This window comes from Lepus europaeus, chromosome 2, assembly GCF_033115175.1.
Source record: "Lepus europaeus isolate LE1 chromosome 2, mLepTim1.pri, whole genome shotgun sequence".
In the NCBI taxonomy this organism is placed as follows: Eukaryota; Metazoa; Chordata; class Mammalia; order Lagomorpha; family Leporidae; genus Lepus; species Lepus europaeus.
In genome coordinates, this window is record NC_084828.1 from 79899723 (window position 1) to 79913018 (window position 13296).

At 53.8% G+C, this 13296-nt stretch overlaps 1 protein-coding gene across 4 annotated transcripts in view; it reads right to left on the reverse strand.

Moving 5' to 3' along the window:
• MYLK (myosin light chain kinase) overlaps positions 1-13296 on the reverse strand; it is a 263559-nt gene that overhangs the window by 101226 nt on the left and 149037 nt on the right. For all 4 annotated transcript variants that reach the window (XM_062208961.1, XM_062208970.1, XM_062208954.1 and 1 more), the window contains 5 exons: positions 12335-12356; positions 10694-11217; positions 9397-9603; positions 3347-3481; positions 1569-1721 (listed from right to left, as the gene is read on the reverse strand). In XM_062208961.1, coding sequence (XP_062064945.1) covers positions 1569-1721; positions 3347-3481; positions 9397-9603; positions 10694-11217; positions 12335-12356 — 1041 coding nt within the window. The remainder of the gene's footprint in view (positions 1-1568; positions 1722-3346; positions 3482-9396; positions 9604-10693; positions 11218-12334; positions 12357-13296) is intronic.

Consider the following 13296-nt stretch of genomic DNA (forward strand, 5'->3'; position numbering starts at 1 on the left):
CAGTAGACAAGGCTGAGTCACTTGGCCTGGCCCATGCTGTCCTCACTCCCCCTGCCCAGTGGGCACTCGGGTGGGCCAAGCTGCCTCTGAGCAGGGCGCCTGGTGGGAAGGGGCCAGCGAGGGCTATTCTCGTCTCCAGCTCTGAGCCGCTCTGGTTTCCTTGGAAGTCTCACTGAAGCTGCCACTGCAGCCATGCAAGGAGAACCAGGGAGGCCAAGTGGGACACAGTCCCAGGGCCACAGTGGGCCCTGCCCCAGGAGGGAGGTTTCCCGGAGGAAGGGGTAGACCAGTTCATCAGTGATGGCTCCATGCCGAGGCAGTTTTCCAGAGAAATTCGGGGTCCTGGGGGTATGCACTGGCTCCCATGGAGCTTTGCAGGGCGGGGGTGGGGTCAGGCATCAGTCACATTTTCCTTGGGTGCCAGCTACTCTGTCCCCGAGGCACTGACTCTGCCCAGCTCACAGTAGCCAGCCTCCCGCTTTGGGCCAGGGATGTGCACTGAGCAAGAGGGGCAGGGTGCAGCAGCAGGCGTGGAATGCAGACACCCCGGGTCGGGGCTCAGCAGCCCAGATTTCCTTACTAGCTGGGTGCACGTAGGCAAGTGACACGGAGTTCCTAAGAACTGCGGACCTTCCTGTGTAGAATAGGGACAGCACCACCACCACCACCACCACCCCCGCCCCCACCTCCTGCTAAGGTTTCAGTGAGATGACACAGGGAGGGGAAGGAATTTAACACAGTGGACAGCACAGGCTTGTCCCCTTCCAGCGAAACCAACCCCTGCAGCCTCCCAGGGGTGACTGCTCATGTCCCAGGGACACTCTGCCAGAGAGGACAGAGGCCTGGGGACAAAGACAGAGGAGACGTGGTCTCCTGCCAGTCTGATGGGGAAAGCAGACACATCACGCCCAGGCCCACGGGGAGGCAGGGATCGGGCTTACCTGAAAGCCCAGGGCCCGAGCAGCACCTCTGTGGGCACGGGCACCGCAGCCCAGACAGATCTGCCTTGAGTCTGAAGCTCCCTGGGACTCCTGGGGACTGACTGCTTGGCTGATCCATGGACGACTATGATAATCAGCTTACTGGCCACCAGGCTGGGGATGTACCGAACAAGCCTGGCTGGCGGGGAGAAGCAGGCCCCGAAGGCAGAGGGGACAACCTGTGGTCCCCCGTGGAGCCTCAGTCCCCACACACCATTTGTGAGACCCCTAATTGCTCTGGGGGCTGGGAGCATGCCCCCTCCATCATCGCCCTGTGTGTGGTTTTCTCCCTGCCAGACTGGGGGCAGCTGAAGCCAGGGAACCCTTCCCCCTTGCCGTGCACCTTCCACAGCCCTGCTGGGGTGAGGGCTGGGTCCTCTCCCGTGGCAGACCTTCTTACTGGAAACTCCCAGAGGCCATGGCTTCCACCAGCCTGCTTTGAGAGGAGTGTGTGCTCTGTCAGCAGGGGGTCTCAGCTGCCTGCCAGTGATGGCTGGAGCCAGGCCCCCTGAACCTCTCTAGGTCTGAGCCAGTAATACCACGGAGCAGGCATGTCTGCAGGAAAAGCATGCCTTGCCTGGTTCCTACCGTGGACGGCGACCCGGGCGCTGCAGGACACCTGGCCCAGGGCGTTCTCAGCCAGACAGGTGTAGGTGCCGTCGTCTTCCGGCAGGGCATCCTGGATGTGGAGCTCGGCTACGCCAGCCGCACAGGTGGAGTGGGCGTACCGGATGGGCTGCCCTGTAGGGGGAAGCACAGGAGGACTCAGGCCAGGCTGCACCTGTGGCTGCCCGGGGCTCCTACCCTCGGTGGGCGCTGACACTGGGGCTCCTCAGGCTCGCACAGGTCCGCAGAGGGCCAAGGGTGTGGCAGGACCACCCTCAGCCCAAGCATGGAGGTTTGTGGGCTGGAGAAAGGAAGCAGAGGGAGTGATTGATTGGGCTGGGGGTGGGTGGGGAGCAAGACTGGGCCTGGAAGGCCTTGGTTGGGGGGAGATAGGCAGGAGGAAATGGACAGGATCCTGGGTGTTTTGTGTTAAAACAAAGAACAGTCTCCCAGTCCACGTCCACAACCACACAAATTCAGAGCCTGCAAAGAATCTCACAGGGTCATCTGGTCCGGAGCCCAGGCCTTGCCTAGCCTGGACGTGAGGCCTCCAGGAACAGTGGTCCCTTCCCCCTTGTAGATGTTCACCAGCGAGCACGTTTGCCTCCCCACCCTGACGTTGCAGTGGGGTGCGTTTTTTTTGTGCAGTGGAGGGCGGTTTAGGGCTCAGGAAAAAAGAGCAGGGAGCTAAAGCTGACCCCGGACCCTCCTTCCAAAGTCACTTCCCCCAGAACATTTTACAAAGTCCTGCATGGGGCCTGGAGCGCATCCCATGAGCTCCAGTGCTTTCCTGAATGCTATACGTTCCTGGGATTTCATCATTCCAGGACGTGACTCCTCATTTCCAGGAAAAAAAAAAAAACTGAAAATATCGGGACTGAAGCATCTGGCCCGAGAGCAGGAATGTGTCCCCCAGGCCATGCAGGAAGCAACTGTCAGTTTCTTCTCTCACCAAGACGCAGGGGCCCGGTTTGCACTTCATAAAATTGGGGGTGGGCGGCTGGGTGGGGGAAGGAGGTCCTCTCCCAGCGGGGCGAGGTTTTCTTCCACGCGGAGCAACACTTCGTGTCTCCAGCGCGGTTTGGCAAAGCGGGGGCCAATACCAGAGGGGCGGTGTTCTGCAGCCTTGTACACTCCGTCACGTGGGGCCGGGGGCTGGGGGCAGGGGGCAGGGGACCAGGGAAGGCAGGGGTTAGAACTCTGCCACCGAGAGGGCCGACTGCCACTCTCTGATTTTATTGTTGTGACAATGCCACCCTCGTACCCACTCTTCCTTGAGCACACCAGGACATTTCCTTTTCACTCTCGATGTGGTCCTGCTGTCCGAACAGGCGCTGACACACTTCTCGAGGGCATTCTTTTCACTGGGGGGCAACTCATTCTGGTCCCACCCACAAGGGCTCGGAAGTGGGGACCTTGCAGCCCACAGCTGGGCCAGGCCTGAGTTAGCCACCAAGGAAACCCAACGTGAGCATGGTCGCCCTCTAGTGGGAAGGTGTGGAAACGCCAAGCTCTGCCAGAACTTTCTAGCTCAGGCAAACCGCGGGTCAGGGGCCACCTCCCGCCTACAGCCGGTTTTTGTACATGGGGAAGGCACTTGGCACCTTGGCTTGCTCCGCCCGTCAGTAGCAGACCCTCCCTACCTGTGCTTTCTGCTTAGGCTCTTGAGGTGTCTGAGGTCTAACTGCGAGGGAAGAGAACTTGGGCAGGGCTCAGGGGCCAGCGCACTAGAGCAGGGGGCTGGGGAAGTGGGGGCTCACCGTTGAGCAGCCAGGTGATTCGGGGTGCTGGGGTCCCCTGTACCGAACACTGTAGCACAAAATCCTGGCCCTCGGTGACGCTGCAATCCTTCAGGACGCTGGAGAATGACGGGGCCACCTCCATCGTGGCCCGACCTGCAGGAGCAGAGAACAGAGAAGTGGCACTCCAGGTCCCAGCTTGCCTGCTCTGGTGACCGACCACAGCCGCTGCAGGCCTCTCAGGTGGACGCCTCACTGGCCCAGGCACCGGCTGTGCCTTGTCTGTCTTCACATTTAGGGAGCAGGCAGCAGCACCCGGGCAGAGACCTGGAGTGGGGCTTGTCCGGAGTCCAGAGCAGCCCCGGTCTGGCCTCCCCTCCTCTGTGGTTCCGGCATCTCCTGTCTTGTGACTTCTGCTATCCTGGTGCATCCTGCCAGCTCCTTCTGCCTGCCTGCTGGGGTCCCACCGGATGTCCCGGGGTTTCTTCTCTCCCCTAACACGTCTCTCTGGTGACTGCACAGCCACTAGTGAGTCCAATTCCAAGACTGAACCAAAGACTCACAGGTGTTCTGGTTTTCCAAGTAGAGTTTGAGCCGCAAACCTAGATCCAATCCAGGGTTCAGAACTGCTGGTGGCCTGGGAATGAGCATGAGCAATGGCCCCCTTTGGATTTTAATGCAGGTCCCGGTGAGGAGTGGCTGACAGGAGCTCTGCAAATGCCTTCTGCGCCAGTGAATGAGGGACGTTTTGTAGCTTGGAGACCTTACTTAGGCTAATGTCTTCTCAGCCACCAGGAGGTGCTGTAGAAACCCCGAGGGTGCTGATGGCCCTGAGAGGTAACAGATCAGCAGCTACCATACCCGTCGCTGGGGCTTCTAAGGACAGGCTGCGCGGTCTGGAGGTGAGAGGAAGCCATGTTACACCCCAGGGGTTTCTGGGTAGGAAAATGGTAACATTTGAGGGCCAACAGCGTGCCAGCTACTTTTCTAAGTGTGATTGCAGCAGCATTACGAGGTAGCTGTCTTTAGCACTTTTTTTGGGCAGGTGAAGTTAATGATTTCCAGAGGTCAGATCCAATGGTGAAGCCAGGTTTTGCAGCCAGCTCACTGACCCTGCAGACACATATTCTCTTCTAGATGCCGTGGGGAAAGTAGGCGGTGGGAGGGCAGCTGCAAGATATGAGGACGGTGTGCCCGAGCTGGGCCGGCACTGAGCCAGGGACAAGCAGACCACCCTGAGAAGGGTAGAGAGCCACAGCCTCCATCCCTTCCCTCGCCAGTGTCCAATTCCTTCATTAGAGAAATGCCTTTGGGCTTTCCTGCCAGCTGATGTGGGTGGGAAATAGACTCTCTTTTATAAGGCATGTGACCTTGGACGAGTCACTTAACCTTACTGTAGCTCAGTATTCTCACCTGGAAAATGGGTGCAACTACACCTTTCCCCTAACGTTGTTGGATGCCTAGAAGAAACAATGTAAGCAGAGCATTTAGCACAAAGCCTGGCCAGAGAACGCCCTTGGTGAGCAGGAGCCTGAGCTCTCCTTATCCCGTGAGGCTGGGCACACGGCCAAGGGCAGTCTGGGGCGAGGAAAGGGGGAAGACAAAGTAGAGGCCTGAGGGGCTGACAAGTGGAAGGGAGATTTCTCTCCTTCCTCAGCTTAGGGAAGTCCACACTGAGCTTGTAGAGAGGCAAAAGAGGCCTCTTGCTAAGGGACGGGAGTGACTGATGGCTTTTCTGCACTGATGGGCAAACAGGGAGAAAGGGCTGTGGGCGAAGCCTGCCTCCCGGCCCAGGCTTCTGCCAAGAGTGAATGGGGGGATTTTGTGGGAGGCTGGAGGACTTTAGAACACCCTGTGTCTGCAAAGAAGAGAGGGAGTGGAGGAGCGCTTCTGGAACAGTAGATTAAAGACCTCTGAAAACCTACTCATAAAAGCCACAAGAGTGGCAGGCTTTTGGCCTAGCCATTAAGATGCCAGTTAAGGGGCCTGCATCCCACATCAGAGTCAACTGGTCTCTGGCTCTGGTTCCTGACCCCAGCTTCCTGACAATGCAGACCCTGGGAGGTGGCAGGTGATGGCTCAACTAGTTGGGTCCCTGCCACCTACAAGAGAAACTTGGGTTGAGTTCCCAGCTCCTGGTTTTAGCTCAGCCAAGCCATGGTCCTTGTGTGCATTTGAGGGAGTGAAGCAGCAGATAGGAGCTCTCTCTGGCTGGCTGTTCCTCTCTCTCAAATAAAAAAAAATTTAAAAAAATTTAAAAAAAAGAGCAACCGGAATACTTGCAAATAGAATCAAAATCTTCAGAATGCTGGAAACAACACCAAGGGCTTGCAGCATTTGGAGGAGCATTCATTTGAAGACAACGATGGCCAGAACTCAGAATGAGGCCCAGGTAGTAAGAAGAGCAAGCTCTGAGGCTCCCTTCCCCTCACCCGGGCTCTGCAGTGGCTTTGAAGATCAACAGCAACCCTGGGACCCAGTGCCGAGCAGGAGCTGGAAGGGGTTCTGAGCTCCTGAGTGAATGCCATCCCCGGGGAGCTGTCACAGTTCAACCTCTCTGGGAGCTCCTTCATTACTTCCACTTTCAGGGCTGCCTTTATCTGCCCTGACCCAGAGTCAGCTCTGGATGAACAGTCCTATCTCCAACGTGTTTGAACAAAACAATCCGTGGCAGTTGTTGAATGTCATGGCTAACTGCGGCAGCAATAGCAGTCAGGATTAACAAGAGTCTGACCACAATCCTAAAACGGGGGTCAGCAATGGGGCACCGTGAGCTAAGCTGCCCCTTGAAATACTGACATCCCATATTGGAGGGCTGGTTTGGCTGCTCCGCTTCTGATCCAGCACTCTGCTGACGTGCCCGGGAAAGCAGTGGAGGACAGCCTAAACGCTTGGGCCCCTGCTACCCACATGGGAGACCCGATGGAGCTTCTGGGATCCTTTGGCCTGAACTAGCCCTGGCCTTTGCAGTCATTGGGGAGTGAACCAGTGGCTAAAAGCTATCTCCTTCCCCGCACCCCCATTCTCCTCTCTCTTTCTCTTTCTCCCACACGCACATACACACTCACTCTCCCTCTCTCTCTATCACTCTGCCTTTCAAATAAATAAATAATAATTTTTAAAAAGCTTAAAAGGAAAACTTGAGGCATAAGATGTCCAGGGCTTTGAAAAGCCCCGACACGCTCCTGGGAGCCTAGATGGCATGTGTGTGCATGTGCAGGGCTGTGCGCGTGCCCACGGAAGCTGTGAGGTTTTTCTCTCTCACCTCTGGCTGACCTGGGAGCTCTGTGCAAGCAGGAAGTAAAGGTTAAGGCCGGCTTGTAAGCTGCCAGTTTGAGCACTGACAACGTGCTGCAGTACACAGACAGAAGCCTTCAGCAAAGGCAGGAGATGTACTGGCCTAAGGCATTTAAAGAAATCTCCATCTAATCATTAGTTGATAACTAAGAAACTTCATTGGCCACACAGAAAAATTAATCCAGACTTTACACAATGGGAGAAAATAATTTCAAATTCTAAATATGATGAGGATTGGTATCCAGAAAATATAAAGAACTTTTACAACTCAAAAATACTAATTTTACAAAACCACAAATGACCCAATTAAAATATGGGCCAAGTCCAAAGAAGATATACAAATGGCCAATAAGATATGAAATGATGCCTAACATCATTAGTCATCAGAGAAATGCAAATCAAAATCACAATGAGATGATTGTGGATTGTTATAATTAAAGGACAGAAAATAGCAAGCATTGGCAAAGATGTGGGGAAACTGGGATGCCTGTACATCGCTTAGGTGGACGTAAAATGGTACAGCCCCTGTAGGAGGCAGCTGTCAGTTCCCCAACAGGTTAAACAGAGACTCACCATATGACCCAACAGTTCCACACAGAGTTATTCACATTCAAAATTGAAAGCTACTATTCAAAAAGACCTTGTACACAGTGTTCACAGCAACTCTTCACAAGCTAGAAAGTGCAAACATTCCGGGTGTCCACCAACTGATGCGTGGATAAACAAGACATGTGACTGCATACAATGAATGTGATTCAGCCGTAAAGATGGACTTCACATCACGTGAATCACGCCTCAATAAAGCTGCCACACAGAACAAAGTAGGATGGGGAGTCTCCCTGAGATGAGCCGCCCCAAGACGTTAGCGGCGGCCTACAAGACTTGCAGAAGAGGAAGCATGGCTTTCTGGGTGCATCCCCAGCCTACCGTGGACGTGACACCGCTTGTCTGTCTCCTGCCACACAGAGCCCTGGCCTGGAGTACGAGACAGAACTCTGTCTACAGGTACCTCCGCTTCCAAGTGCGTGGATAATATCCCTTGCCCAGGAGTTCATGAACACAGTCAGAATCCCAACTGCAAGTAATCAACAGTACATAGAAATTGATCTTCTGGTTTACTCCCCAGATGTTTGTAACAGCCAGGAGGTAAAGCTGGGAGTCAGAAATTCATTCTGGGAATCCTGAGTAGTGGGTAGCAGGGACTCAACTACTTGGGCCATTACTTGCTACCTACCAATGTGTGCACGCAGGCAAGAAGCTGGGACCTGAACCCAGGCACTCTGACATGGGACGTGGGCATTCCAAGTGCTGATTTTTTTTTTTTTTAAGATTTATTTATTTTACTGAAGAGCAGAGTTATAGAGAGGGAGAGGGAGCTTAATCCAGGTCTTCCATGTGGGTGCAGGGGCCCAAACACTTGGGCCATCATCTGTTGCTTTCCCAAGTGCATTAGCAGAGAGCTAGATCAGAAGTGGAGCAGCTGGCTGGCACTGCAGGTGTTAGCTTTCCCTGCTTTGCCACAATGTCAGCCCCCTAAGTGCCAAATTTTAATTTTAATTTGGCACTTTATTTTGGCAATGTTAATTCCTGTGCCAACCTCCCACCCAGGATTTTTTTTTTGACAGGCAGAGTGAACAGTGAGAGAGAGAGAGACAGAGAGAAAGGTCTTCCTTTGCCGTTGGTTCACCCTCCAATGGCCGCCATGGCCGGCGCACTGCGCCAATCCGAAGGCAGGAGCCAGGTGCTTCTCCTGGTCCCCCAGGAGCTCCTGGTGCAGCTCCGGCCATTGTGGCCATCTGGGGAGTGAACTAGCAGATGGAAGACCTTTCTCTCCATCTCTACCTCTCTGTAACTCTGTCTTTCAAATAAAATAAAATAAATCTTTAAAAAAATTTAAAAAATTATCTCCATAAGGATCCACACAAGGTCCCTTTACTGTAATTATTTATTTGTTGAAAAAATTAAAGGAGGCAATGTCTATTTGTTACACAGAGTTTCCCACAGCATTTGATTTGCTGATTCTACCCCTACAGGATTATTTAATATGTTTCTCTAAAATCAGGTCCACAACATGCATTTAAAGAAAGGGGGAAAATTTGTGGAGAGATATTTATCACAATTTTCTTATGAACAGTGAAAAAAACAGAAATAATTGAAATACCCAATACATAAGAACATGCCTAAATTATAAACATCCATTCTTATGCAATATTAAATGGGCATTCAAAGAACATCCAATAATATGGAAAGATGTTTATGTTACATGAGCAAATTAGGACAGAGAGCAGAATACAAGCAGCACAGTGCTGATTTTGCTTAAGAACCATTCAAGTACTTCTGAGTCATAAGGTGGTATATTGTTTAAATTCCCGCAATGAGCAGGCCTTGCTTTTACCAGCAGATAACAACGGCCATCAGTGAAGCGGCTCTCTCGTCATCTCACATGACTCTCTGCCCATATGTTTGGTGAATGTTCAGCTCTCTGTGGTTATAGCGCTTGAGTCCCGGCACTGCTTGGACAGCCAAGGAACCTAAAAAGGTAGCTTCCAGCTGGACTGGGGGTGGGGCCTGGGTATGATCCTGATATGAACTCCTGATGAAAATTCACTGGCCTGGGGGAACGCCCTTGGCCTTGGCAGGTGGGTGGGGATGGGGATGATGCTTCTGCTGCAGACCAAGGGTGAGGGGCTGTAGGTGAACTACCTGCAACCCACAAGGCAGCCCATGAGTGACCCTCCCGCAGGGCCTCCCGGGTGAGTGCAGGGTGGACTCACGGTGCACCAGGAGGGTCCAGCTGCAGGATGCCTGGCCTTGGGGATTGGAAGCTGTGCAGCTGTACTTCCCACCGTCCCTCGCCCGGGCTCTTGGCAGGCAGAGGTAATGGGATCCCGCGTCCTCAAAAATCTCCACGATGCCTTCTCGTCTCCTCATGGGGACACCGTCCAGGAACCAGGCCACTTCCGGTTTTGGGATCCCTGAAACTACAGGGCCAGGGGAAGAACATGAGCTCCCCTTCCCCGGGGGGCAAACCGAGACGTGGGGAGGGCTTGACCTGGGGGGAGGGGCTCTGTCTACTCTGAAGCTGCCCCCCACTTCTCACCCCTCAGCCCTGTACCCCTCAAGAGTGCACGCCCTAAGACAGAGCAAGGGCCTTAGCAGGAGAAACACAAGGCGGCCTCAGAAAATCTATGGGAAAACGGAACAAAAAGGTAAGTTCGTTTTGGTGCAAAAATATTTTAAATGCCTGAATCACTTTTTCTTTTTTTTTTTTTTTAAGATTCATTTTATTTATTGGAAAGACAAAGTTGCAGAGAGAAGTAGAGTGAGCGAGCAAGCGAGCGGGAGAGGTCTTTCATAGCTAGTTTACTCCCCAAATGACTGCAATGGCTAGAGCTGAGCTGATCTAGAGCCAGGAGTCTCTGTGGTTCCCCATGCAGGTGCAGGGGCCCAAGGATTTGGGCCATCTTCCACTGCTTTTCCAGCCCATAGCAGAGAGCTGGATTGGAAGTGGAGTAGCTGGGACTTGAACTGGCACCCATATGGGATGCTGGCACTGCAGGCCAGGGCTTTAACCTACTGCGCCACAGCGCTGGCCACTCACTTTTTCATAATTTGCACTTTTCATGAACTTTTTGAAGAGCCCTTCAATGTATGGATTTCAAAGTTGTTTTGCACCAACATAAACTTAACATTTTAAAACCATTTTCCATGGACATTTGGGACTATCCTCATCCAAGGGTGATGGTCAGACCTCCACAGGTCAGGAAAAGGGAGATGAGAGGAGGATGGTGGTGATGATGAGGGATTTTTCCATCCAGGTGGTATGAGTTAGGGCCCAGGGTCGATGCTCTTTGCAACAAAGAACAACTGGCCAGGCCACTGCTGGGCGTCTCTACAGGACAGGGAACATTCTTGGGCTGCGTCCTCTTGAAGGTGGCTTCCCAGGGGACCCAGTTCAAAGGGATGGATGGAAAGATGGGTACAGTAGGTACAGGTCAGCTGTGTGTGGCAGGAAAGGAACGGCCACCCAGAGGCTACCTTTTGGGAACCAGCAACCTTAGCTCTACTCACCCTCGCATTTGAACTTGACTGTTTGATCTTCAGTGACCTCCTGGCTTTGGGGCTTGCTCTCAAATTTGGGGACTGTTGACTCCCTCTGGCTGTCCATGGGGAATCTCCTGGTGGCAATCTTGCTCACAACGTCTTGCCTTCCTGGACCAGACTGCCTGGTGGGGAGGGTGGCTGGACAGGGTGCCGCTAGCCTTGACCTCTCTTCTCCAGAAGGAGAGAGGGCCCCCGAGACAGGTGCCCTCGGTTCCAGCTGCACCCTTGTGGGCTGCAGGGTGATGGCGCTAGAAGTCTTCTGCAGGATCCTCTGGGCTGAGTCCCTGCCCGGCTCGAGCTCACACTCCCTCAGGGCTTGAGGCTGGCTGGCCGTGGCCCAGGCCGGAGGGCCACCGCTCTGGGGACTGAGGCAGTTCCTCCTTTCGGCCGCAGTCTCTAGGCTGTCCAGTTTCAGCCCCTTGGAGATTCCATTGGTCACCTCCCTCCTGATGTCTGAACTGCAGGCCTTTGTTCCACTCACAGATGACCTGCTGGGTGGGGAGAGTGGAGGAGGAAGAGTGGCATGATCATCATCTGTTTACTGGTGAACACGACTCGCCACGAGCACGGATCCCCAGGGTCACAAAAGCCCACGAGTTATAGTGAGTGGGGGCAGAGTCCTTGTAGTTTGCCAGGTTCCCAAGCCCCAGCAGCAGCTGTTGTCCATGCCTGCCTGTGCTGCACCCATCCCAGGCCCCATGTGGGCCCCATTTCTCCAGTTCGAGCCCCCAGCCATTTCCTGTGTTGACTCTGGTCCTCTCCAACCTGCTTCCCACGCGGCAACCACAGTCGGCCTTTTGGACGTAAACTGAATGGTGCCATTTCAAGTTCAAGGAGTTCCCTGAAACTTTCTGATGAAGACAACAGGAGCTCTCAAGAGGACCTACAAGAATGCCCCTCTGGGAGCTGCTTTCTGCCCCCGGGCCCTCATGAGACACTGCTCTCTGCCTGCCCAGCTGCAGGCTCACGGGGGCTTTTCTGGCCCCCCCACATCCCCAACCGTCATCTTAGGGCTTACACTCGCCAGCCCCCTCTGCTGGGAACACCTGCGTCCTGAGCTTTTCTTCACCAGCTGACACTGCTGAGCTCCAACCTCAGGATTTCAGAAAAGGCATCCCTGACCCTCCAATAGCGAGCGCCTCTCTGTTCTTCTTCCTCAGAGGTATGCATACCACGGATTCAATGCCCTTCTCGACACTAGGCTGTCTGCTCCCGCCTGCAGACTCGACAGCCGGCTCGGAGCCTCAGCACGGCAGAGGGAGCACCTAGTGAACAGGGCTGACTGGGCAAGGGGTTCTGGCCAGGAGTGTGGCTGGCGCCCCTTTCAGAGCAGAGCCCCCTGGCTGAGGACGGCTAACTGTGGTGACAACACCAAGATCCTGAGAAAGATGGCGGCATTGGGTTTCCAAGCCCCTTGAATGGCAACAGCAATCCCAGCATGGGTCCTGGACTGCCCATTCCTTGGGAGAACCAACCAGAACGCCCTGGCTAAAACAACCAGCTCTCCTTCCCGACATGATGACCCCAGGAATTAATTTCTCCATGGCCGCCTTTTCTCAAGGGACGCTGCAGGCTGGAAAGTGTGACAAGGATAGAGCCGAGACCTACCTGTTGTTGGCCTTGTCCACACCTGGAGGAGAGGGCGGGGGAGAAAGATGGTTAGTGGAGACCACCAGGCAGCAGTTCCTTTCATTTACTTCCGAGTTCTGGCTTCCCAAGCATCCCCACCCCCACCCCCACCTCCACCCCCTGTCTCTGGGATCCCGCCCTGCCGCACCCCCTTCCTGATTTCTTGGTGTTGAACTTGGCTGCTCTGATAAGGCCCTCCCTGCCCTGGCTCCGGCACAGCTCATCTCCACACGTCTGTCCTGCTCTGTCTGGGTTTGTTGTCTGCTGGACCACAGGGGAAGAATGCAGTGTCACTTGTGCCCCCCGTGAACAGATGCCGTGATCAGGAGCAGGGATCATCTTCCTAGGCTTTTTAACAGTGGCTGTGTCTCTGCCCACCAGACAAACCAGCAACAAAGGGGACAAACAAAATTAAACGCCTTCTGAAGATGTCAGACCCGGACACCTTACACCATGCTTGGGCCCTGTTACCCAAAGTGTTCCTCTTGGACAGATGTGAGTAATATGTTTTACAAACACCTGGAGCTTAATTTTATGTAATCTTTCCAAGAAAGAGCATACATGATTCCTATTTTTTTCCCTGCCATATTCATTTCTGAAATTTGTTATGGAAAACTTTAAAATGTATAATAGTACAGAGACAGGTATAATAAATGCTGGAAGTCATCCCCAAGGGAAAAGACAAAGGGAACAGCAACCGTCTGCCCATCCTGCTGATCCCCTTTTGCTTTGTTTTTGAGTATTCCCAAAGCAGACCCCAGCCAGCATCTCATTTTGTCAGTGGTGCGCCAGGATGGCGGGTCTGACCCTCAGTGGGTCAGAGTGGACGTCTGCAGTCAGGACAGAGCTCTCGCTTCAGTGGATGACTAGGACAGAGAGCATCAGTGGGCACCGTGTGGAGTGTGGGTCAGAAGTGTCTCAGGAAACTCCGTTCAGCTAAC